Genomic DNA, 27,188 nt, shown 5'->3' with positions numbered 1-27,188 from the left:
GGCTCCCCCTCACTGCCAGCACTCTAAAGAGTAGGAAACCTGGAAGGACCCACTCTGAGCAAGACAAACGGACACCTTCCCAGATGAGAACAAGATTTTCTATCCTTATCATAGGATACCCCCCACACAAACAGCGCCACAGACACTGGCCCAAGTTGGCTGGAGGGCTGCCCTCACAGTGGGCCCCGAACTGCGTTCCCAAGGCTGCAGGACACCCCAGCTGTGGCTGCGGCCCAGGTCAGCGCTGAGAAGAGGCGAGGGAGGTGCAGAACCTTAGACCCCAGGCCTGGGACTGCCAAAGGCGCCGGGGAGCGGGATGGGGCTGAGAGAGGACGGTCCCCGGCGCTCTGCCCACTGCCCGTCAGGAACACTGGCTGGGTCTTCGGGACCCAGATCCAGGACCTTGACCTAAGATCATCTGCGCTGTACCTTCAGGAGGCAGAGACAGAGGAAAGGATATCCCTAACGTGTACAGCACAGACGATGAAACTTCCAATTACAAAATCTGCTTCTTCAGGCTGACTGACCCAAAGCAAACCCCAGAGGGAGGAGCGTGTCTCCCCAAGCACCTGCAAAGCCAAAGCTCAGGTCTAACAGACACAGCTGCTCCCCCTCCCACCACTTCCGGCAAGCCCCTCTGCAGTCCACGGGGAAGGCAGCAGCACCACTGAGCCCACAGAGCTTCATGCATCTCATGTTTAAGTCACTTTTATTCCTTGCTGTCTGACCTTGCTTTTGGGAATTCTATTATTGATGCTATAATAGAGATAAAAAAGTGACTAAGAAAAAACAAGAGTAAGGAAGGAAACTGACTAAAATATGATGGCATATAAAAATTACAGGTGGGAAAATCCTGTAGGGCCTCTACACTCTTATCAGGCATCAGACAGACCCATGCTGCCAGGAAGTCAGGAAGCACATGACAGGACAGGATTTTGCAACAAGGCTCCCAAAGAGAGAGCCAGGGCCAGACGGGAAAGAGGGAGTGTAAAGAACGGGCAGAGCAGCCAGCATCTTTGCCTTTTAATAGAAGATTTGTTTTCATCATTTCTGAGGATAACATATTTCTTCTAAAAATAGAGCTCTTTGCTTGTTCTGAAACTTCTTAACTTTCGCTCGGAGGTGGAGGGGAATAAGGCTGACTGTAACCCTGGGGTGACGCTGCCAATGTCTCCTCGTCTCAGACCAACTCTTGAAGGGCTCCTGGGTGCTCACAGCAAGGGTGAGTTCATTCAAATCCATGGTAGTGAAGAAACACGACAAAGCATGCGAGCCCCCATCCGTGCCGGCTGTGGACCCCACGAGACCACTCCTGACCGTGGCTCAGACGAGACCAGGAGGCAGGGGCCCCTCCCCCGGGGAGGAGGACACAGGACCCTGCACACGTCCACCAGAGGACAGCAGGGCGTCCTCCTAGCACACGGGGTGGGAGCGAAGTGTACAAACACACGAGACACGGGAAGGCAGGTGAGGATGGTGTACTCCTGCCCTGGGCCAACGCGGGCCTGGACCTGCTGGGGTTTCTCACAACACAGACTGAGAGCCAGACTCGCCCCCTGCCCCAGGGAAGAGCCTGGTTAGCTCCTGAATCCAAAGATGCCCTTGATGTATCCGGTGAGGCCACTCTTGGTCTTCTGCTCCAACTTGTCCTCAAGGGGTGGGAAAGCCACGTGGTTGAGAGCCAGGTCAAAGAATAAAGGTTTGCAAGGGATGGGCTGGAATCCCGGCGGGAAGTGCACCAGGCTGGCTTGCTTGGTGACGAGGGAAGGGTCCAGGCAGAAGGTCTCAAACCGTTCAACCAGGGGCTGGAAGTCAAACCAAAGCAGGAACCCAGAGTGAGTCGCAGCCCATCGGCGGAACATTCAATCCCCACAAACCTCCTGTGAGGGGCGGTTATGTCCTCACTTTCTTTACAGCTGAGAGCCACTGAAATCTAGAGAGGCTGAGAGTGGTGGGCTGGAGTGGGTTACAAGCCTGTCCAATGTCTGAGTCAGAGCCAGAGCGCCTAGCCAGAGGGCAGAGCAGGCTCCTAACTTAATTTGGGACCATTTACATGACACCTAACACACCTCACACAGGCAGCTTTCAGGTCCTTAGTAAAAGAAGTGGGGAAGGGAGGGTGTTCCCTGAGAAATGAAGGGTCCTCTGCTCTATAGATGAGCACACAATCCTAGGGAGTCACGAAATCCTCTTTATTCTTCAAAACCCACAGCCCAGACTTACCTTATTGTCCTTGACTTGGGAAGAGGTTTCTGTTTGGTGGGCATCATTTGCATCTGAAAGTTTCACAGGATTCAGTGAGAACATGGGCTTAATGCAACAGGCCGGAATGATACCTGTCACCCACCTGGATTCTAAACCCTGGGGGTAAAGGCAGCCGGTCTGCGGGGAGTCAGCCCTCTGCAACCCGAAGCAGACAAGTTGTGCCGATAACAGACCACACACCCAGAACCAACGTGCTCAGCCCAGCGCAGCCAGCACGGCTCCCTGGGACAGGCAGGGGGACCACACGCCAGGGCTCCTCTAGATTCTTCCACATAACCCGATGCCTCACTGGGGCAGAGGAAATGGCAGGAAAAAACTAAAATCTCACAGATGAACCAAAACAACCTCTTTCAGTCTTACGCCAGTGGCGGAGGGGGTGGGAGAGAAGAGGAGCAGCAGAGAAGGGGAGTCTGGGGACACAGGCCGCGGGGAAGAGGCACGTGGCTCACCCAGGATCGCAGCTGCCTGCAGGGAGCACTTCTCCGACCTCACTTGTGTGATGAGCTCCTGCACGTCCGGCAGGTCCTGTAACAACAAGGAAAACGTGGACCCGTGAGCCGAGGCCGGGCCAGAGAGGTGCACCAAACTAACCTGAGCTAAGTAACCCCACTGGTGTTTTCAGGGAATTCAGGTAATTTGAACATTTTCCCTATTAAAAAAAAACAATACATAGAAACTAGCCTGTTTCAAGGAGAGAAATCTATGCCATGTCTTAAGTAATACTGCCTGGAAATAATAACAATGACAAAGATAACATTAACACATTTATCATACAGTAAATGCATTATGTGCCAGGCACTGCCCTAAGCAGTCCACACAACTGTCAATTTCATCTCCATGATAATCCCGAGACAGTCTGTACCTGCATTTTACAGGTGAGAAGACAAAGCACAGAGAAGCCAAAGAACGCGTCCAGTCACATCCCCAGTGGCCGTGGGGCAGGACCCAGAGCTCGGCCGCCCAGCTCGAGGACCTCAGCCCCTAACCACGGCCCTTCTCTTGCCTCAGCCTCTCACTTGGCAGAATCTGGAATGATCGGTCAGGTCTGGATACTGCCGCACCCCTCACGCCTGTTTCCTGTTAGTTCCCCCCTAACCTAAACCCCGGCATGTTAGGGCAGATGGGCTTTTGTGAAACACCTCTTACTTCTCTCTGGAGACAGGCCGTCCACACTGGTTTGTCGTCACATTCCAACAACAGCCCGCCCGATGCTACCGCCACACTGGTCACCCCTCCCACTGCCCACGCCCGCCTCCCACCTACTCCTATTTCGCTGCCTTCTCTTCTATTCGGAGGTGGGCCCTAGGCAAGTCTTGTGGCTGCAGCAAAACCACAAGCTCTCTGAAGGCAGAAACCAGAGTTTTCTCTACTGCTGAGCCCATGGCCGCTCCAGGCAGACACTCCCACACTGGCTGTAACGTTGGTAACAGTAACCTTAGCCCCACTTTTCTGAATAGTTTCTACTTGTAAAATACACATGGGTCCCCTGGGCCAGTGCTTTAAGAATCTCTTGTGACCTCACAGCAGTCCATAAGCTTAAAACTCTAGTTGTCATTCAAAAGTCAGTAAAATAAACCAGATCGGCACGTAAGCTTTGACATATACTCCATCACCTGGCAGTCTTGCTAAAGTAAAATACACTTTTAGACTTGGTAGACCTGGGCCCTGGCCCGAGAATCTGCATTTCTAGCAAACTCCCAAATGCTGCTGCTGGCGGTCCCCACGCACTCGTGTGGAGAGCCAAGTGGTTCTCCACTTGGCTGCAGAGTAGAATCATTGATGGGCTTAAAAAAGCCCCAGTGCAAAAAAGTAAATAAATATAACAAAAACCCCAATTCTCATCCCACACCAAGTAGAGCCAGACATCCACCTTGGAAGCAGTTCCAACAGGGAGCCGAGCCTGAGAACAGTGCTTTGGGGCAGTGCACCGGGCGGAGGCTGTTTTGGTACCCGGGTCCTCTTCAGGCCTGGAACGCTGCCATGAGCTACACCCACAGCTCCCGGGCACTCGGGCTCACCACACCCCATGGCTGACCAAGCAGGACCCGCCTGAGAAGGCACCACGGCCTCACGGCCAACTGCTCAGGGCTTAGAAACAGGAGAGGCCACTGGCTTACCTTGAGGCTGTTCTTGAAGGCTCCGGCATCGGAATTCACCTCGTCTGCGTATTTCAGGACCCTGTCATATAGGACAAGGGCTTCACTCCACTTCTTCACCAGCACGTAGGACTGAGCAATGAAGAAACACCTGATGGGGAAGGAAAGAGCCACAGTATTCTTAAGCAACAATCACCCAAGATCAAGGCTTTCCTTGCTGTTTAGGCTAAATAAACTGTCAAGTCTCTTAACATCAGGCTCACTCCCTGGGGTGGGAGATTTCACCATTCTCACTGTTCCAGTTTGCCGGGCTAACCCACAGACTCCTCCCTGAAATTGGAGCTGACAGTGTAGGTCCAAAGCTGACCCACTGTCTTTTACTTACTGCTAACTCTGCAAAAAAGCTGCGATTCCCAAAAGGCACAGGGAAGAAGCTGAAGACAGGTAGGAAGGAGGGACGTTGCAAATGCTACCTACACTGCCCACACATCTAGGTCATAACCATTTATCTCTGCTCATGTCTTTCAAAAACCAAAACCCAACCTTCCAGGGACATGCTCCCAAGGCTTCTAGAACCTTCCAATGGTTGAGGGGAGCCCTGCCCACCCCAGGGAAAGTTACCTGTAAGCCTTGAAGACCAGAGTTTTGAGGCCTATTTCTTTCTGGAAGGCTCTGTCCTCCTCTAAGCCAGGAAGCTGGAGCAATTCCACCAGATTCTGCACAACAGATGTAACAGGAAAACTCATGAAGAGGGGGACCCACACTGAGTGTTTGACAGAAGGTTTGGAAGAACAGACGTGGGCAGACAGAGCGAGCCTGGGCTTCGGATAACGGGGACGTCTGTGACGAGTGACTCGGCTGCAGACACATCTGGCGTCACCTCCGCCCTCCTGACCCTGAAAGCCCACGTGGCCTCCTTCTCTCTGTCACGATTCACCTTCTTCAGAGACTCCCTGGACTCTCTTGGGTGGAGGGCATCCCTCTGGTTCTGAACTCTCATGTCGGATAGCCCACTTGTGTGGCACCTACACAGACACCTTGACTATGGGCAGGGGTCTCAAACTCCCTCACCGACGAGCTCCCAGGGAGCCGAGGCAGCATGGCCTCAGGTCCCAGGACACTCAAGGCATGTGGGCGACCAGCCTGCAGAGGGAAGTGCTCCGTGAGGGAACACCAGGGGTTTACGAATGTCTACACATCCACACGGGCTTCCCTGGTGGCTCAGTGGTAAAGAGCCCAACTGCCAATGCAGGGGACATGGGTTCGATCCTTGGGCTGGGAAGATCCCCTGGAGAAGGGAATGGCAACCCACTCCAGTATTCTGTCCATGGGAAATCCCATGGACAGAGGAGCCTGGTGAGCTATAATCCACGGGGTCACAAAAGAGTCGGACATGACTAAGAGTCTAAACAACAACAAAACACATCAATATGTCTGGATATCAGGCTCATGGACAGCTGAACTGGTATGAAAACAAGAACTTCTGTCTTTCACTGAGTCACCAACAGCTCCTGGCTCTCACAACCCTTTTGCCATGTCATTTTGTATCCAACCCACGCACAGGACAGGCTTTCCCAGTCCTCCGGGGTCACCTGCAGAATGATGTCATAGAGCCGGATCAGGTCCTGGGGCCGAGGGGCGCGCTTGCTGTCATCGTCCGGCTGCTGCTGCAGCAGGGCCTTCTGCAGCCCTTTAGCCATGTTCTCGTTCCGCTTGATCGCTGTTGATAGCTTGATGTAAGTCAGGTAGCTGGAATGGACCACATGTCAGCTCAGGTGATGCTCAGGGAAGCGGATGTGCTGGGAAGAGCACTGGACCACAAGCTGGGCTGCCCTGGGGAGCTGCGGGGGTGAGGGGTGACCACGGCAGGGCTGCAAGGCCTGGGCCTCAACCTCCAAGGGCCTTCGACTCTGGCTGCTGTTCCGTGGCAAACTTGTAGGGGACCCGTATGAGACCTTATGACAAAATCTGATTTTAACTTGAATTATATCTTCTGTATCTTTCGAGAGTTACTAATTTCAGAGGACACTGCTGGTCCTTAAGACGAGAGATGGATAGCAAGCTAGTTACTGAAATAAGGACTAAATAAATAAAATAGCATTGGAAATGAGAGCACTTGTGTAGGAGTCAGGTGGAAGGCCAGAGGGGTCAGGGTGAAGAGCGGAAGTAGAATTGGTGAGAGGGCTGTAGAAGAAAGCAGTAATAAATGCTAAAAGCCAAAAATCAAGAAGTAGCAGCATACACATGCCATTTAGAGACATGGAGGTAAATACCAAAGAGTTTGTTAAAGAATTAAAACTGGCCCCTTCTTCTTCCTGCTGCATCGAGAGGCTTGTGGGAACTTAGTTCCTGACCATGGACTGAACCTGTGCCCCCTTCGTTGAAAGTGCAGAGTCCTAACCACTGGGCAACCAGGGAATCCCCAAAAGTGGCTGCATCTGAGAAGCACGAGGGAAAGTCATGAGATGGGCTTTCCTAGAGCTCTGCAGAAAAATCAGACTCTCAAAACACATAACTGTTATTCACTGAGTGGAACAGGAATCTAGATACATCTTTATTAAGATACCAGGGCTTTATTAAAATACAAGAGCTACTGGATTCCTGACTTTAATCTACCCCAAAGCTGGCCTCTGGTCCTAATTGATCACCGTCCCTATACCAGCTACATGTGGAGGCGGGAAGATAGATCCCAGGGCAATGGGCTTCACAATTTTTAAGTGTCCTGAGCCCTGCTGAAGCTCTCTCGGTTTTTCAAGGCTGGAGGCTGACAACTGCCTTTGCCTCTTTGTGGCTGTTAACTACCAATACGTCCCCTAACCTCCTAAAGCCTTGTTTTTCTCATGGGCTTGTTGAAACAGAAGGGAGATAAGGGCTGTTCCTGCTAATACTCTGTGCGTCTGAACCATAAGGCAGTCAATGTGACATAATACCAAATTCTCTAAGAACGGAAATTAAGGCAGGGAGAGGAGTTTTTTTTTTTTGGTTTTGTTTTTATTAAAATGGGCGGGGGGGGGGGGGGCAGTTGGGAATGACTGAAAATATTGCCAGGTTCACTAAAAAGTTGTAAGCAGTGACTAAGACATTAAGAATTTCAAGGTCACATGGAAAGAGCACCTGAGGAGAAGTGGAATTTTATTTCTCCCAGTAAGTTTCAAAAATGTCACTCTTCCTTCCTCCTTTCTTCTGTGAAACAAAATGACCTATCTTAAAAAACTTAAACTTGACAAGGCGATTTGAAAATGCATATGAAAGAGCAAAGGGAGAAACACAGTCAAGATGTGCCTGAGAAACCTGGTGGGGGTGGACCAGACACCAAGACCCATGATAAGTTACAGCAAATCACTACGCTGGTGTCAGTACAGACAAATAAATCAGCAGAGCAGAAGAGAGTCCAGAAAGCGAGCATGCAAGGAGGGTGGAATGTCCGCCCACACACCAGCGGGGAAGGACAGACTGGTCATAAATCACACACTGGAACAATCCGTCACCCTCGTGGAAAAAGGTGACACGGATCCTTACCGCACTCAAAAATAATCTCTAGATGGAATTAAAGTTCAGTTGAACTTGAACTTAAATGTGGATAACGTAAAACATTCAGAACACAGAGGAGAGTCACTCTAGGAGCCTGGAGCTCCTAGAAGGAGGGCAGTGAGCTCTAGAAGAGGGGGAGGACTCAACAAGGGGGGCACAGGGAGCTTCAAGGTTATTGGTTACATTCTAGTTCTTCTGTTGTACAAAAACGGGAAATTATATGGATATTAGAATAATATACATGTGCAAATCACATATGCAAAAATGTGCAGATACATTCACATTTTAATATGTATCAATAAATTACAATGTACATAAACACTATGCATACTCTTTTGTTCCAGTGATATATCATGTAAGGTTAAAAAGTAAAAATGTCACATCTCTTACCTGTGCAGGTACTGAAGATTAGATACCTTCCCCGACTCCACATCTAGGGTATAATCTCTCTGTTTCTGCAGAAAGTGAAAAGGTAGAGATAAAATGGCTGATTACGTCCTTGGCTCTGACCACCTCATTCAATGGTGTGGACCTCAAAGTGCGCTGGGACACAGGCACAGACTCTAGTAAGTTGAGGTCCTCAAATATCAGAGAACTCCTGGGCTTTTCTACAACGACAAGGTCACGCAGTTTCCACTGACAAAGAAAAACCAGACTTGAACGAGAATTCAGAGTAATGGCCAGGAAGGCCTCTAGTCCACTGTGTCCAGTGTTTAGACTCAAAGCATTAAAGCAGACAGTCCACAGTCCGTGGCTCCATTTTAGGACCCGTGTCTTAGACCCAAGGTCTATGCCTTGTGCTGTCAGCTCTTGCCTTTGTGGTTGACTGAATAATGGCCCCTAAAGGGAGGAACCTGTGAAAATGTGACCTTACACAGTAGGAGACCTTACAGATGTGGTGAAGTTAAGGATCTCTTGATTAGCCTGGATAGAAAAATCAGGAGACTTCTCTAAGAGTCCAGACATAATAGAAGAAAGCTCATTAGAGACAGGTGGAATGGACAAAGGGAGAGGGAAATTACAAAGGGAGAATAAACAAAGTTTTTGGCAACAGGGAAGAAAGACAAAAATGGTTCTGAAGTTTTCAGCCTAGATGCCTGAATGAATCACAGTGATATTATTAGAAAAAGGGAGCACTGGAGAAATCCACCTGGAGATATGGATTTGAGACCAAAGGCTCAACAGGTAAAATATGAAGCCATCAGAAGCAGGACAGAGGAAAAAGAGTTTCTCAACCTGGTGGAGCCCAGAGCTTCTGTTGTTGGTCAGCCAATCGTCACATCTAAATACAACGGCGGCTGAGAGTCCCTGCTCTGGGAATACGACACACAGACCAAAGAGGACCTCAGCTCAGAGTCCTACCTGATCTGACTTGAGCTCTTCCCGCACGGCCTGGATGGCGTCCCGACACTCACTGAGCATGGATTCAAACAGACGCTCCTTGGTTTCTTCACTCTCAGCCTAAACAAAGGCAGAAGGTGGTGAAAGAGTTTCTTTTTGAGTAAGTCATGGTATTCTGATGGGAGGAGGGCATGATAGCGCTTTGATTCCTCCCATTAGACACGAATACACACATCCAACCAAAAAACAGCCTGGATCAGAGATCATTTCAACTGTTAATATTCTTCATCATATACAATTTCTCTTATGGTTTTATTCATTAATTTGTACAGAAATGAGAGGCGAGTATATATAGATGTAAAGTGAACATACTGAAAAAGCATTGATACAACTGATCTAAACTGTCAACCAACAGAGGCTTTCATCTTTCCCCTACCATAGAACCTCCCACTGTTTTTCTTCGATGCTCCACCTGTGCTCAGGACCAGCACCTGGCATCTCAGGGGAGCCTTATGGACTAGATTTGGGGCACTGCCCCCTCACACTGAGGCACAGCACAAGTTCCCTTCCCTTGCAAATGTAACCCAACAGGGTTGTAGATACCGGAATCCTTCTAAGTCCCAACTAGATGAGTGACATTACTAGTCAACAACCAACCAAAGATATATCTCTCTCCTAAATGCCATATGAGGTTTTCCTGCATATAGGAGGTATTCCATACGGCTATGCTGAGAACATCTCAGGGCAGATGAAGTTGACAAGCATTTAATAACAGTCTCTGCAAAGCACAGGGCGTTGCCCCTCTGCTAGCCAACCGGGATAAGGCAAAAAGTGATTCACTAACTGAATACCTGCCAAAACACATTATCATTCTAAAGAATCTGACTAAGCAGATGGGAATGGACAAAAAGCAGAAAGGAGATGAACTTGTGTTACTGGCAGACCCACTCTGACATTAGAACATCAATATTCCCATGATTATGTTTGACTTTCCACAGAAACTAACATCCAATCTGATCTCTTGACATTCAACTGACCTCCAGAAAAGCTCAAAAGAAAACCCAGTACTGCCCACTCCTTTAAGATATGGTTGGGAGGGGCCTTCAGAAAAACCTTTTCTTCTCTTAAGAACTCTCATGTTTTTCCTAGTTTCCAGTGTGGGGAAGAAAAAAAAAAACACAAAACTTCCTTGTAAATTACCCAACATAAATCAAACACACTTTTATCAGTTACTTGACTTTCTTGTTGTTCAGTAACTTAGGAACAAATCAGGGGCATGGCTATTCTATAAATTTATAAAGGCAAACCCAGACACCATTAACACACTGCAGGCTACAGCGGGGCTGTCCACTAGAACTTTCTGTGATGGTGGTGTCCCTGCACGGTCCAGTGTAGCGTCATTAGATACAGGTGGCTGCTGAGCACCTGGAAGTTTAATCAATTTAAACAGCCGTATGTGTTCAGGTGGCTACCGTACCAGAAAGCCTGGATCTGGAGACACACACTTCACATGAAACACCGTTAAGGATCTCAGGTCAGTAAGACTCTTCGTACTCATTTAATCAAACTAGCCAAATTTTTCAAAGTACAAATCCTGTGGAACGGGGCAGCTGCAGAGTTAACAACTGCAATAAGACATGAAAACAGACCAGGACCAGCCACACACAAACCAGAGCCGCGCCGTGAGCAGGCAAGATGAACTCCAGCACCAGCCTGGTACGGTGCGATCCAGCAAACATGCCACCAACACCCTTTGAACACTGGAGGGGTTCAGCAGTTGGGGCAGTGAGTGTTTAAGGACAAGAAAAGAGCCAACTGGTTTTACCAGCTACATGGGACCTGCCTCCTTTCCTAGGGAAGGAGTGGCTCAAGTAAAAAAAATTAATACGATGCAGAAACGCTGTACGTCTTTACTGCCTTTGCCTTTGCTCCCTCTGAACAAGGAAACCTCTGCATCAAGGTACTGAAGAGCAGCAAGTCTCCCCTCCGCTTCCCCTGGGAATCTTACAAAGGTCTTAAACCACGATGAAGGGAGAGGCCGACCCGGATCAGGGGCTGTCAGTCGGCCGTGTTGTTCGTACGCAGCCACACTGCACAGGGACAGAGACCACTCATCTCTGGAGCAGAAGCTCTCACGGTTCTCCCTGGGCTGGGCAAAACGTCCACACAGGAAGCCTGAAACACATTTTGCTACTTACACTCTTACTCTGTAAACCTGTCTCGGAGGCAAAGATAATTCTGAAGGGACAGTGGAACAAGAAACACCTCTCCACGTCTATGCAGAGGGGGGCTCCCTCAGAACCCACGTGCAAACGGCTCAGGTCTGCCAGCGAACCAACGAGAACCTGCTCCTGCACACACGGGCAAACTCCCTGCAGAATTTGTGGGCGGCCTGGACCTTCCCGGGTGTACCCGTGACAGGGAGAAACCCGTAGCCCCCAAGTAACGTGTTACTCAGTCCTAATAAACAAGCTTGAGATCAATTTTTATAAAACTTCAAACACTCTCAGAAGTGCTTTTCCACAGCCCCAAGGCACATCTCAAGGCTGAGAAAAACCAGCTGTACGTGTCCTGAGGTGAGACCCCCGGCTCTTAAAGACAGAGCTCCCAGGCTGTTTTCACTTCTCTACTTGGTGTGACTGAGAGACGAGTCCAACACATTCTCCACCACACCCGTAGGAGAACCAAGGCGATGGCAGCCCAGCCTCACTCGGCAGTGAGGTCTAGGAAAAAATAGAAATTGAGTAAAGAAGGACACAAACCTCAGGTAAAAATAGATTTCTTTTTGTTAAAAAAAAAAACAAAAAACAAAAAAACAGATATGATCTCCTTCCAGTCAAATATTAAAGTGTTAGTCATAACCTGAGGATAAGAATCATCAAACCTATAGACATTTTTAACCTGCCCCCACCCCCCCCAGCCACCTGATATCCTCAAATCACCACCAAGACAGTTCAGGTGTGATCAAGTATTAACAAAGCAAAATAAAAATAAATGAAAAAGACAACGTTAGAGACATGCAGACCTAAAGCTTGGCTAAAGAAAAGGCGGCTGTGGCAGCTGGATTTTGGCAGCTGATTAAGCCTCAGCTCCAGTCTTTGCAGTTTAGTATTATCTCCTTGAATTCTTTCTTTCTTCTTGCTTTTCAGTAAACTGTTGTTTTAGTATTTAAAGGTCACAAAAACCTCTACAAGCAACCAAGAAGTGGAGGTCTACCAGATTCCTCCAAAAGAGTTCCTAGAGGGTGGGAAACACTGCAATGAAAAGCCCCGTCTCCTGGGCAAAAAACTCGATACAATATGGAGAACTGGCAAATCACCTCCCAAGTGCACCAATGAGCAAGCAGTTCTTCTGGAGATTAGCCCCAAATAGCCAAAGGGCTTTTCCCATGCGTAATAACCCAGCGTTCATTCAATTCAATTCACAGATAATCAGCCACAGAGCTACACCTGAAACCTAAGGGTTTAACCAAACTTCATTTGACACCGCACTTAATTTTCTTACTGGCTTGACCTGGTATATGTGTGATACAGCATATTAGGCATGTAACTGTTTTTAAGGTTAAAACCTTAATGGGATTCCTGGGATTAATACACATTTTGTTTGCTCAACCAAATTATTATTTTTTTTTTTTGCTCAACCAAATTATTTACAGGTCTCGCATATTCAAGCGATCCTAATTCACCGTAAGATCCTTAAAGACCACAATTAATTGTATTCACCTCAACCAGCACATTAACCAGGCACTGAATAGAAGATAACACTACAGATTCTACGAACACTAAAATGATAAAAGAATATTATAAACTGTCAATAAAACCAACAATTTACATGAAATCAATATATTACTTTAAAAAATAAAATCCAAACTGACACAAGATGAAACAGAAAATCTGAATAGCCCTCCAACTAGTAAAGGAATTATATTTTTTTTAAAACAAGCGAAAACAAATTATAAAAATCTTCCCACAAAGAAAACTCCAGGCCCAATAGTATCACTAGTGAATTATAACAAACATTTAAGGAGAAAACAAAAAGTTACATACTCTTTCAGAAAACAGGAGGGAACATCTCCAAACTTGTTTTACAAGGTATGTATAACTCTGACACCCACCCTAAAAAAGACATCTAAAAAAAAAAGACATCTGCCATTATCTGTATAAAGAAGGACTTAAAAAGAATATATTTAACAACATAAACACGCACACTGAAGGAGAGGTGGGAACACAGAACTAACAGCAGTTGCAATGAGATAACTGACCATGAGTATCTTCATCTATTCAAGGCTGGAATGATGTCACTGCTTTTTCTTGCCAATATTATCAAAATGTTAGCCAATCTTGAACTTTTTTTTAGTATTTATTTATTTATTTGGCTGCATCAGGTTTTAGTTGGGGCATGCAGGATCTCTCATTTTGGCACACCAGTCTGTAGGTGTGCGAGCTCAGTTGCTCTGCGGTGTGTGGGATCCCAGTTCCCCGACCAAAGACTGAACTGGTATCCCCTGCATTGCAAGGCAGACTCTCGAGCACTGTACCACTAGGGGATTTCTTTGAACTGCTTTGTAAGGGGGACTATGACCTGGAGGTCCAAAAGTCAGCCCTTCACCTACACTAAAACCCGAGTTTGAGAGTAATCGTTTTAGTATGTGCACAAAGCTCAACTAGTCACCATGCGATTGAGGTGATCTTCAATTTTAAAGGCAACAGCTTCATGTGCAATTGTGAAATGTTTTTCACCTGGTCTAATTTATCCCAAACTGAATTACTTTATGAATAAAGCAAAAATACCTCCCCCATTTAGATTATTATTCTCTATTTGTAAAAAAAAGCAAAGGAAAGATAAATTCAGATAAAACATGACTGTATCTTCTCCTCCCACGTGGGAAACCCCTCCCCCCAGTAACCTTCTAAAGAGGATTCTCCTGTGAAGGGCTACTTTCTTCTATTAAGATTCAACTTTTGCAGTCAGGGGCCCAGGACTCTGCTTTTCTATTAAGTGAAATTAAATTTAGCTCTTCACCAAAGCCAAGTAAAACGATCCTGTTACTAGCCTTCCTGATGAATCTAAGACTATGTGGAAAACTTCAAGGAACATGAGCTTTGGAATCAAAAGGGCACGGTTTTAAATGCAGGCACTCCGTTCTATCAGACATATGGTTATGGACAGGTGACAGTTTTCCCATTTGTAAAATGAGTATCACCCACCTTACAGGGTGGAAGAGAGAAATACATGAGACCATTAAGTAGTGTATCCAGGACACAGAGGAGGATCATTACACTCCTTGCTTTTCTCTGTGGTGTCTCTGTCCAAGTGACTACCAGGTAATATGTGAAGTCAGACTGTACGTTGATCTCTTATAAACACTTATATTGTATAAATGGTAAACATGAATAACTTTTAAAGTTACTTAGTAAATGTTAACTTGTCCTGTCCTTTACCTAATCTATGTCTGTGGCCCCGTTCCTAAGGTGTCTCTATTTTATTTGCCCCCACTGACCCCCCACCCCATTCTATCCAGAATTCCTACCCCATTGTCACTAATGCCCGGCACAGAACTGTGGCAGTTTTCTCCTTCCAGTATGTATCACTTTAAAGAGAGCACCCAGTTGCATAATCTAAATGGTTGTTATCAGCCCTAGTCAAGAAGAGAGACCTCTACTGTTAAGTGCCAATGAAATGCTCTCAGAAAAAGTTTAGTCTTTTAGATGAAAGAAAACTCAACTTTCCGGTACTGTTCTAATCTTCTGTCCTGTAAGCAAATAAAGGGGGAGGTGAGGGGCCATATGCAATACAGACAAAAGGCACAAAGAAATCCTTCAGTTGTTGAAAGCTGCCCCCAACCAAACGAGCCACTTTGGAACAAGTCACTGAAAGGCCTGGATACTCAACACAACCAACCAGCACAACTAGCAAAGCGCCTCACACACATATCCGTCTGGGGACAGCAGCCTGCTGTGAAGTCCGATGAAATGCCACTGGCCCCTGTTGAGGCTGGAGACACGGGGAGTAGTGTGGTCTCTCTTTCAGATGCTCTTCGCCTGATACAGAGGAGGAGCTCTAAAAACGCCTCCATCACTGTCTACTCCATACAAGCCAAGATCACCAAAACCTCTTCTCTTCTGGAACTCATTTGGTTGTTCACACCCACAATCAGGTAATAATTATGTCAGCAGGAGCATCGGGCAGTACGGCTCGGCATGAATACTGCATTAACACCACATGTAAAACAAGCTGATCGGGTTTAGCTAGGCAGTCTTTAAAGGACCCAGGGACAAGCGGTGACCCTTTCAGGGCTGGAAGGAGAGGATGAGAGGTCAGAGACACAAGACATAATACCATGCTGCTGCGCCGCCTGCTGGGCCAAATGCCACCCCTGACTTGAAGCAGCCCTTCGCTGCTCCCATTTTCACTGAGGAGTGTCACTGTCAATTTCTTTGGCCTCTACACAGAAAAACTCCTCGATAAACTCAGCTTTCAAAAGAATTCTATTCAAGAGCATGCATCTTGAGATAGTCACCCAAATCCTAAGCAGCAACAAAGTATCACATCTTAACACACAAGGACAACCTGGAGACACACGGAGAGAACAGAACAGGGCCCGGCTCCGTACCTGGACGATGGCGGCCTCGTTGTCGGCCAAACCCAGTAAAAAGATCCTCACTTTGTCGATCTTCACTGGAACCGTCCTGCCCCTCCATTCCACTTCACTCATGGTGGCTGCCTGCTTGGCTCGAGTCTGAGTGATCAATGCCTAGAAAGCAGTTATAAAATGTTAAAGCTTCAACTGTGGATGTGAGTGATCAAGGTGAAGTTCACTGGGAACTATTGTTTGTCTCTCCCTGTAACTAACATATTACATATCCCTGGGCGGGGGAACTAAGATCCCACAAGACACGGCAAAAAAAAAAAGTGACAAAAAGTTTTCATTAAAAATACAGATATAAATATGCATATATTAATAGCAATTATCCCCGGATGAGGGGATTGTGTGTTACTTCTTTTACTGGACTTTTTTCAAATTGAAGACCTTTCACAGAATGTGCACACTAGATTACCTCCAATTTTTCAGCCAGGAGACCCTCAGTGCCCCCAGACCTCAATCTCATCTGCATGAGTTCATTGATAGCTGACTGGTCCCCTGAGAAAAAGAGAGAGAGACTGAGTGGAAAATCCTCAAGGGTCTTGGTTGTTTCCTCAAGAACTCTCAGATTCAACTCCAAGCTCCTCCCCATCACCAGCACGTTTCAATGAATCCTAAGTCCTTTCACAAGGCTCTGGGTAAGCACAGATACGGCGGGACCAAAACTGAACCTAGGGAACTGCCTTCTGGATGTCGAGCAGAGCTGACTCCAATAACTGTGCTCTTTTCATCAACACAAACCCACACCAAAGATGGACGCGGGGGAAAGGGAGGACAGTTAAAACCGTCCTCCAGGTTCCGCAGGCCGCCTGTCGCCGCCCCGCACAGCCCCGCTCACCGATGTTGTAGGCGCAGTAGCGGATGTTGGGCGAGATCTCCTCCACCCGCTGGTTGTACAGCACAGCCTGCTCTTCTGTGAAGGCGCTGGCCAGCTTCTCGTAGATAGTCCTGCCAGGCAAGGAACATCACGGGTCACAGCAGCCTCGCTTTAAGAAAATGAACTCACAAGGAACACAGATCAACTACCAGAACTACTGGCAAATTCTGAGGCTGAAAGAGAACAATCCACATTTCTCAAGAGAAGGCAAAAAGAAAGAAACTGCAATTACTTTCACAGAAGCAATCGTTGGCTGATTTGCAGCTTGTATGTGACTATTATCAAAACTGGCCACAGCCTTTGGGCCAGAACTTACTTGCATTTATTAAAAGCCTCAATGGCGGCTTTCCACTCTTGATGTTCGAACCGCAGCATTCCTGAGAGGTAAGCCGTGTAAGCCTGTGAGGTGACAGAAAGAGAGACACTGCTTCAATGCCCAGGAACCAGGGTACAGCCCAACCTCCACTCGCTTCAAACTCTGATATCAAGAATAGATATTCAGGTTGATTCTAAAAAAATAAAAAAATGTGTCTCACTAATAAAATGTGACCCATGGGTAATTTATGATTCATTTACTTCCCAGGAGAGAACTTCAAAATAAAGAAAATTTGCTCTCTTTATTTTACTTAACAACCCACTTCTGGGCTATACCATTAGCATCATAAATTGAATGTAAACTTGAAATCTCTTCCATTCCTTTTCAAATACTCATTAAGAACAAAATTCTTACTTTGTGAACTTCCTAGATACAAGTCTTTCACACACAGGTCAAAAGAAGCAAGGGCTTTCTTTTAAGAAAAGTTAGAGCCAATTCTTAAAATCCAGGAGCTCAAAAACAAAAACAAGAGCCAACTTCACCGTTTAAAAGCAAGATTAGGTTTTTTCCTCCCCTGATTACCAACATACAACGGAAGAGACTCTGTTCTGTTTAACTGTATTATTTTTAAAGTCACATCTCTAATCTCCACAATAAAGCAAAGCTGATGTTATGACACTAACCTGAGCCTCCAGCTTGGTCTTGGCATCCACACGATTGCTCTCACACAGGCGTTCCAACTCCTCGGCATGCTTCACAGCTTTGCGTAGGCGAGACAACAAGTGGAACCGTTTTCGGGGCTCGGTGTTGGCTTCCTGCTTGAGCTGCATAGCATAGCTCCAGGCTCTCTCAGCATCCATCAGAACCAGAAGCAAGTATCTAAATCAGAGACAGAACAGGCCGACTGAACAGCAAAGGCCAGGAGCACCAGACTCAGATATCGTCTGAGGAACAATCTTCGGTCTCTCAACTTTTCCCTAGGCCCTCCTTTGCTTTCCTCCTCGGAGCTGCTCTTCTCACAGTATCAACCGTGGTTCCCAAATCAGCATCTCCAGGAGGTCTCTAACCACCTACCAGACACATCTCATGGAAAAATCTGCTACCACCTCAAACTTGGCAAACCCAGACTTGCTGTTGTTAGTTGCTCAGTTGTGTTTGACTCTTTGTGACCCCATCGACTGTAGCCCACCAGGTTCCTCTGTCCATGAGATTTTCCATGAGAATACTGGAGTGGGTAGCCGTTCCCTTCCCCAGGGGATCTTCCTGACATAAGGATCGAACCTACATCTCCTGCATTGCAGGCAGATTCTTTACCACTGCGCCACCTGGAAAGCCCTTACTGAAGTATAACTGACTTAAAATTCTGCATTAGTTTCAGGTGCAGGGTATGAGGTATTACTGACTATATTCCCTATGTTGTGCATTACATCCCGATGAATCATTTATTTCATGACTGGAAGTTTTTACCTCTTAATCCCCTTCCCCTATTTTACCGACTCCTTCCTACTTCCCTTGCCTCTGGCAACCACCAACTTGTTCTCTATGAGTCTGTTTTATTTGTTCAGTTGTTTTTTAGATTCCACATAGACTTGAGAATGCACGGTATTCTAACTTCACTTAACATGATACTCTCCAAGTTCATCCATGTTGTGGCAAATGGCAAGATTTCACTCCTCTTTATGGCTGAGTTACACATATGTAAATGATCTTGCTTTTAAAAGGTGAAGTTGGCATCTCTTGTTTTTGAGCTCTTGGTTTAAATACAGATATAGAGGGACGTCCCTGGTGGTACAATGGTTAAGACTTCACGCTCCCAATGCAGGGGGCCCAGGTTCCACCCCTTATCAGGGAAACAGATCATGCCACAACTAATACCTGGTGCAGCCAAATAAGTAAGTCTGAGAAACTGACCCACAGACTACTCATACATATTGCTTGATAGGGTAATCCTGTCATGCTAACAACCATGTATACATTCAGCAGTGAAACACAAAACTCTTATGCAGTAATTTACACATGGCCAGATTTCACTTGAGATATACAGATTTAAGGCCACAGGACTGGAAAAGGTCAGTTTTCATTCCAATCCCAAAGGCAATGCCAAAGAATGCTCAAACTACTGCACAATTGCACTCATCATCTCACACGCTAGTAAAGTAGTGCTCAAAATTCTCCAAGCCAGGCTTCAACAGTATGTGAACCGTGAACTTCCAGATGTTCAAGCTGGTTTTAGAAAAGGCAGAGGACCAGAGATCAAATTGCCAACATCCGCTGGATCATCGAAAAAGCAAGAGAGTTCCAGAAAAACATCTATTTCTGCTTTACTGACTTTGCCAAAGCCTTTGACTGAGTGGATCACAATAAACTGTGGAAAATTCTGAAAGAGATGGGAATACCAGACCACCTGACCTGCCTCTTGAGAAATCTGTATGCAGGTCAGGAAGCAACAGTTAGAGCTGGACATGGAACAACAGACTGGTTCCAAATCGGGAAAGGAGTACATCAAGGTTGTACATTGTTACCCTGCTTATTTAACTTATATGCAGAGTACATCATGAGAAACGCTGGGCTGGAGGAAGCACAAGTTGGAATCAAGATTGCCGGGAGAAATATCAATAACCTCAGATATGCAGACGACACCACCCTTATGGTAGAAAAGTGAAGAAAAACTAAAGAGCCTCTTGATGAGAGTGAAAAAGGAGAGTGAAAAAGCTGGCTTAAAGCTCAACACTCAGAAAACTAAGATCATGGCATCCAGTCCCATCACTTCATGTCAAATAGATGGGGAAACATGGAAAGTGTCAGACTTTATTTTTTTGGGCTCCAAAATCACTGCAGATGGTGATTGCAGCCATGAAATTAAAAGACGCTTACTCCTTGGAAGGAAAGTTATGACCAACCTAGATAGCATCTTAAAAAGCAGAGACATTACTTTGCCAACAAAAGTCCGTCTAGTCAAGGCTATGGTTTTTCCAGTGGTCATGTACGGATGTGAGAGTTGGACTGTGAAGAAAGCTGAGCACCGAAGGATTGATGCTTTTGAACTGTGGTGTTAGAGAAGACTCTTGAGGGCCCCTTGCACTGCAAGGAGATCCAACCAGTCCATCCTAAGGCAGATCAGTCCTGAGTGTTCATTGAAAAGACTGATGCTGAAGCTGAAACTCCAATACTTTGGCCACCTCATGCGAAGAGTTGACTCAGTGGAAAAGACCCTGATGCTGGGAGGGATTGGGGGCAGGAGGAGAAGGGGACCACAGAGGATGAGATGGCTGGATGGCATCGCCGACTTGATGGACATGTGTTCGAGTAAACTCCGGGAGTTTGTGATGAACAGGGAGGCCTGGCGTGCTGCACTCCAAGGAGTTGCAGAGAGTCGGACACGACTGAGCGACTGAACTGAACTGAACAGACACTGAAATTTGCATTCTGGAAAACTTACCTAATAACCAATTAGGTTATTAGTCTAATCACTGACTTCCACATTTACCATTCCACCACAGGTATTTCTGAACAAGCTGCAGAGTCTCTCTGAGCCTGCTTTCTGTTTGTTTTTTGGGCCACGCTGTGCAGCATGTGGGATCCCAATTTCCTGACCAGGGATTGAACCTGTATCCCCTGCATTGGGAGTGCAGGGTCTTAACCACTGGATTGCCAGGGAAGTCCCAGTTTCCTCATAATGGAGGAGTAGTAAAGATGCCTATTCCACAGAGCTGGTACAAAAACCACATGAAATAACTCAAGTGTGTGGCACGACATCTGTCACACTGTAATTGTTCAATAAATGCATTAACAAGATGTACTCAGCACTGAGCAGTCAATACCTGTTATCAGTCAGAAGATCTTCAGTTACTTTTTTCCCTGTGAATTTGTGTCTGTTCCCCATCTTAAAGTTGAGTGTTTTCCGAAGACGTCTTTGTCTACGTGAACAGTAGCCCCTGTAAAAAACCACAACCAAAAACCATTCAGCTAAGCTGACAGTACTTTCAACAGTAAGTTCTATAATAAGGCAAGGTCAAAAGTTTGGGATATTCTATTTATGGTTGCTATAGATACCACCACCCTCTTGCAAATGTTTACTGAATGGAAACATGCAAGGCAGTATGACTGGTGTTACAGAAAACATGAAGAGACAGAGGACATGGCACCCATTCTCAAAGAACCACACTCAAGTTGGAGAGAATCATGAAGAGAAAACGGCAAACTGAAAGTGACCCGAGTAACCTTTCTCTTCTTGTTAACCCCCTTCCCTGGTGTGGACTTATGGTGGGCTTTGAAAGAATGAGTAGGATTCTGATGGATGTGAAAGGGAAGAAGCGGCATCCTGACGGAGACTGTGATGACAAGGAAGACATGGAGAAAGGAACTACAAGAGTATCTGAAGAAAAATGAGGTGAACGAGGATATCACCAAGAAATACGATAAACATCACCTCTTATGCCAAGCCTCTCTCTCTGTACTCATGCAGTTTTTAATTCTTACTTCTACTATAGTCTAAGAATATTATAATCATGTTTTTACATCTCTCACTAATATAAACTCCTTGAGTACAAAGATGATTCTATTTTCAAATCTCTCCCAGTGTCTTGGCACAGTGTCTAACATATATATGCGCAATAAAAGTATCTTGACTAAGCTAGTGTAAAAATACATGCAAAATTTTACCACTCTTACTCAAAACAGCATAAAATTTACAATATAAAATGATATTTAAACGGTAACTTCAACATCTCAGTCTTAAAGCTACCAAGGAACAGGTTACTGAAAAAAAAAAAGTATGACTGAACCTATGAACTATAGGTCTTTTTCTTCAATTCATAATCATGCTTTAATTATCACTTACCCTTTTACATAAAAATCAAATGGAACACATACGTTATGGCTAGAAATGTAAATTGGTAAAAATTTTCTGGCAATCCATTTATCAAGATCCTTAAAAATATTCATTCTTCCTGAACTGACAGTCTACTTTTACACTAAAGAAATAATCAGAAATACAAAGAGGAATGATCAGAGATTCAAGGGAACAGAATTTTTAAGCCTACAAAACTGGCTACCATATAAATAACCAACTCAGGGGAACAGGTAAATAAATTATGGTATGTCTATATAGTTGATATAGATATATATCAGGTTATAACACAACTAATAAGAATCACATGTACAGAACATTTTTACAAGCATGGAGAAATACTTAATACACGATGTTCGGCAAAAGAGTAGGATACAAAGATATGTACACAATGTGAGCAAGCTTATGGAAAAACGTGTAGGAAGAGACTAGAAGAACAAAAATACTATTTGGTAGGCACACATACACAAATATATTTATGTACTGAAAGAAATATAGACTAAAATGTACACAAAGTCATTTTTATGTTATATTTTACTACCAAAAAATCTAATTGAAAACCCAACATTAAAAAGATTAATAATAACTAGGAAAAAAGAAAATCCAAAATTGGAGTCCCAACAGCCATTCAACTGAGGGATAAAAGCAGACTATGGTTCATCCCTGCAATGGAATACCACTGAGTAATATGTTAGGTGAGAGAATCTGGACATGAAAGATCATGTTCCGGAAAAAGCAAAACTACAAGGACAGGAATCAAAACAGCAAATGCCAAGAGCTGGGATATAACCCAGATTCTGTAACATGGTTATATTTAAAAAAAAAAAAAAAAATCACCATAATTCCTTATTTTTGCCCGAAGCTTCCATGTATCCGCAACATCTTAAGGCAAAATGGATAAAAAGATTAGCTCTTTTTAAATTTGAAAATCAAGTATCTTTTTGAGGATGTGATATAAGTTAAGAATTAGACTTTCCAGGTATACTTTCTGGTAAGGCACAGTAGGGAGGGTAGTAACAAAGGCAAACCAAATTTGAAAAAGCCAGAGATGTCTATACACCTTGCAAGTCATACTAACCTGTACCTCTGAAAGTCTCCATGCCGTAAACCGTGCTGCTGCTGAGATTCCTTTATAATCTGAAGAACTAGAGTCCAGATTAAGGAAAAGCTTACAGTGCCAAGAATCCAAATAATCCAAAACATTCATCTGTATTAGTACCAGTAATCTATATTTGTATAAAATCACAGCTCATTAAACATTTCTAAAATGCTTAGTACATTAACTGGGGAAATCTCTAGTGACCATTTTCATTTTTTTTTTTTCCAGGTTCATAATTTATTGTACAAATTGAGTATCACATGATGAGTTGACATTAGCTTCTTCAGGCATGGGAACTTAACAGATAATGTACAGTTCAGAATCTGTTTATGTTGCTTTCACAGCTTGAGTTTTTTTAGACCTTAACTTGAAGTATAAGACTATCAAAGCAATACTTCCATATGTGGCCAGCACACAATTCATTCTCCCTGTGAGAGTGTAAGAGTTGAAATATTTTTTGATACCAGTGAAATGGAACTGGGCATCAGCTTCTGGACCTGCCATGATTTCAATCTTTCAAGGGGTTCAAACTCCACAGCCTATGTCCTTCACCGTACGCTGCTGCCCCTCGACCCCACCGCTAGTGACCATTTTCAATAGCTGCCTTGTCAGAGGACAGGGCTAAGCATGTAAAAAACCTGATAGCCTGAACTTTCATTTACTACTTCAAACTAAAAAAGGAGGGCATCCTTAGTCATTGAGGATTAATGAGACCCAACAGTTTAAATATAAAGCTGCTGGATTCTACTGATAAATGCTGACTACATTTGGGGTGGTTCCCAGTGATTTACCCCTGGGCCTAGTGTTTTTACTCATTTAAGCAGATTCAGGTTATAAATGACGTGTACTACTCCTCTATTTGCGTAACCTTCTACACCTGCCCAACCTGACTTTGCTTAACAGCTGTGATGCTGTCTGCGCCTAAGGTGAGCACATGCCAACCACAGCAGGCCACAGCTGGTATTAAAATACCAGTTTTTCTCTTCAAAGAAAAAGCATTGACCAAATTCTCCTAAGAATTTCAAAATATTTTAAGATTCTGTCCCAAACTTTGGGAAGTCCAATGACCTTTGCCTACCATTTTAGTTTTCTTTTAAAGTTTCCTCAATGCTTCTTTATAGGTATATTTTAAAACACTGAACAATGAAAGGGCTATTTCAACAACTAAAAAGAGACCAGCATGTACAAGATCTATAGTAAAATCAGAGCATTCTAACATCCATTTGGAAGGATATCACCAGTTCAAAAAGTAAAACTTCAATCTGCTGAAAAACTTTAGTATGTTAAAAAGTCAAGCTAAACGTACTATTTCAGAAATTTGCCTACGTTTTCATTTCAAAAAGCCACAAACTAATATCATAAACATTCAACTGTGATACACTCTGATGCAAACTAGAAACCGATTCCTCAACAGCTCATCTGAATGACTCTCGACAAGACAAAATGCCTACGAGATATATTAAGAGAACTACACAAGTAACCTTAACAATCTTCTATGATTTATATTCAAAATGGGCAATAAGCTTTTTCCTTGGAACAGTCAACCTTCGCCTCCACTTGCAGAGCATCAAACTGTACTTTTTACTATGCACTCTCCGACGGCTGCCAGACAGAACTATCAAGCCAAAACGTCGGCACTGCAGTTTCCTTCTCCCCACTTCAGCGGCCCCAGGTGCCAAGTTCATCAGAGTGGTCAGTGTCAGCCCCACCACCAGACCCCCCAAACTGGGCAGCTGCGGGGAGACTGCCGAAAACTGCCCCATTTTCTGGTGCCGCCTGAAAGAGAACGTTCCCCAGCGCGGAGGGCAGAGGAGATGCGAAGAAAAGCCAGTCGAAGAGCAGACCCTGGAACTGTTAAGTGCCGTCCTCGGCCTCTCCTGCCCAGGACGCGCCGGACCCGCCGCCTCTCCCGCCCGCCGGATCGACACGTAGTCATTGCCGAGTTAGGCCCGACTGCTGTAGGATACTCTCCAAACTCAGGCTATCCCCGAATTCTCTGTGTGCCTTCGAGCCCGCCGAAGGCCGCTCGTTTTCCTTATTTTCCTCTCCTCCGGCGCTGCGTCCACCACCACTACCGCCGCTGCCCCCGCCGCTGCTGCCGCCTCCGCCGCCGCCTCCGGGAACCTGCTTCTCAGCAGCCATCTTGCCCCTGCGCCGCAGAGCAGGACGGGATAGAGGAGGCGAGACGACGCGGGTGGAGAGCCCGGCCGGCTCGGACTGGCTGACGGGATAGCGGCGGACTCCGCCCGCCCACGGCCCTGCCCGCAGGCAACGGCCACTTGCGGTAGCGCGCCTGCGCGTGGACGCCGATTCTGGGTCAGCAGCGGTGGCGGGATTAGGGCTGGGGGCCTTCTAGGCGCGAGAACGCTGTAGCTGTTAAGGTCTCCTGGAGGCAGCCTTCCTTGGATGGAGGGCCCTGAGATGCTCCCCCCGCCCCCACTTCCTGCATCCCTGCACGGGAGACCCCGTTGGATAAGACCTTTGCTTCCCGGAGTGTCTTCCTCCCTGGGAACCTGGGAGATGGGATTCCCACCCTAAGGAAGGAAACACCCCGCCTGGGAGGGGACAGCCTCTGTCTGCGCCGTCCTCTGGAGCCGGCCGTAATGCAGGGACTCTCAGCTGCATGGGGATCTGTGCCCTTCTTTGGACTTTGGGGCGCGCTTGAGCAGTCCGAGCAAAAAGTGTTGAAGTCTGGAAGACTATGAACCTTTTTTGCTCTGCAATATGGCACTGCGAGCTCTAATTCTGGCTCTGTCGTCACGACTGGGAGATGTTGGGCAAATAGCCGAATCTCTCTCTAAACCTTTCTTCCCTCATCTGTGAATGTGTGAAAGTGGCACAGTCGTGTCTGACTCTTGGTGACCCTATGGACTGTAGCCCGCCAAGCTCCTCTGTCCATAGAATTCTCCAGGCCAGAATATGGGAGTGGAGTGGGTAGCTGTTCCCTTCTCCAGGGCATCTGCCTGACCCGGGGATGGAACACAGATCCCGCATTGCCATCAGATTCTTTACCGACTGAGCCACCAGAGAAGCTCCAATTAGGACTGTTATGAAGACTAAATGAAATGGTGCATTTTTGAAGTAAGTCTGCAGTAATCATTAGAAAGGAGAGTGTTAGTCAGTCAGTCATGTCCAACTCTTTGTGACCCCATGGACTGTAGCCCGCCAGGTTTCTCTGCCCATGGGGTTTCCCAGGCAAGAATACTGGAGTGGGTTGCCATTCCTTTCTCCAGGGGATGTTCCCGACCCAGGGATCGAACCTGGGTCTCCTGCACTGCAGCCAGATTCTTTACCATCTGAGCCACCAGGTGACAGGCACTAATCATTCAGTTCAGTTCAGTGGCTCAGTCGTGTCCGACTCTTTGCGACCCCATGAATCACGGCACGCCAGGCCTCCCTGTCCATCACAAACTCCCAGAGTTTACTCAAACACATGCCCATCGAGTCAGTGATGCCATCCAGCTGTCTCATCCTCTGTCGTCCCCTTCTCCTCCTGCCCCCAGTCCCCCCCAGCATCAGGGTCTTTTCCAATGAGTCAACTCTTCGCATGAGGTGGCCAAAGTATTGGAGTTTCAGCTTCAACATCAGTCCTACCAATGAACACCCAGGACTGATGTGCCTTAGGATGGACTGGTTGGATATCCTTGCAGTCCAAGGGACTCTCAAGAGTCTTCTCCAACACCACAGTTCAAAAGCATCAATCCTTCGGTGCTCAGCTTTCTTCACAGTCCAACTCTCACATCCATACATGACTACTGGAAAAACCATAGCCTTGACTAGACGGACTTTTGTTGGCAAAGTAATGTCTCTGCTTTTTAAGATGCTATCTAGGTTGGTCATAACTTTCCTTCCAAGGAGTAAGTGTCTTTTAATTTCATGGCTGCAATCACCATCTGCAGTGATTTTGGAGCCCAAAAAAATAAAGTCTGACACTGTTTCCACTGTTTCCCCACCTATTTGACATGAAGTGATGGGACCAGATGCCATGATCTTAGTTTTCTGAATGAATCATTAGGGAAATGCAAATCAAAACCACCATGAGCCATCACTTCACATCCATTAGAAGGGCTACTATTGTTAAAATAACAGTACTAGAAAATAACATGTATTGGTGAGGATATGGAGAAATTGTAACTGCAGCACTTTTGGTGGAAATATAAAGTGGTACATC

At 45.9% G+C, this 27,188-nt stretch overlaps 2 protein-coding genes across 2 annotated transcripts; both read right to left on the bottom strand.

Moving 5' to 3' along the window:
* Positions 1-1,006: 1,006 nt before the first annotated feature.
* On the bottom strand, positions 1,007-25,196 carry SRP68 (signal recognition particle 68). Its single transcript, XM_061144771.1, has 16 exons — positions 24,985-25,196; positions 22,997-23,063; positions 20,891-21,004; positions 17,753-17,948; positions 17,070-17,152; positions 16,715-16,824; positions 16,292-16,374; positions 15,847-15,987; positions 9,255-9,353; positions 8,283-8,347; positions 5,954-6,110; positions 4,983-5,077; positions 4,383-4,512; positions 2,715-2,790; positions 2,224-2,276; positions 1,007-1,805 (listed from the first exon to the last, which is right to left on the bottom strand). The coding sequence occupies exons 1-16, from the start codon at positions 25,157-25,159 to the stop codon at positions 1,578-1,580; spliced, it is 1,872 nt and encodes a 623-aa protein (XP_061000754.1). The 5' UTR covers positions 25,160-25,196; the 3' UTR covers positions 1,007-1,577.
* Positions 23,220-23,619, bottom strand: LOC133057797 (ATP synthase membrane subunit K, mitochondrial-like). Its single transcript, XM_061144773.1, has one exon. It carries the CDS (start codon positions 23,519-23,521, stop codon positions 23,345-23,347), a length of 177 nt encoding a protein of 58 aa, XP_061000756.1. The 5' UTR covers positions 23,522-23,619; the 3' UTR covers positions 23,220-23,344.
* Positions 25,197-27,188: the final 1,992 nt, after the last annotated feature.

The sequence above is a fragment of the Dama dama genome, chromosome 5 (genome assembly GCF_033118175.1).
Source record: "Dama dama isolate Ldn47 chromosome 5, ASM3311817v1, whole genome shotgun sequence".
Taxonomy (NCBI): Eukaryota; Metazoa; Chordata; class Mammalia; order Artiodactyla; family Cervidae; genus Dama; species Dama dama.
The sequence above is the reverse complement of the archived record's forward strand: the minus strand, read 5'-3'. Positions and strand labels throughout refer to the sequence as shown.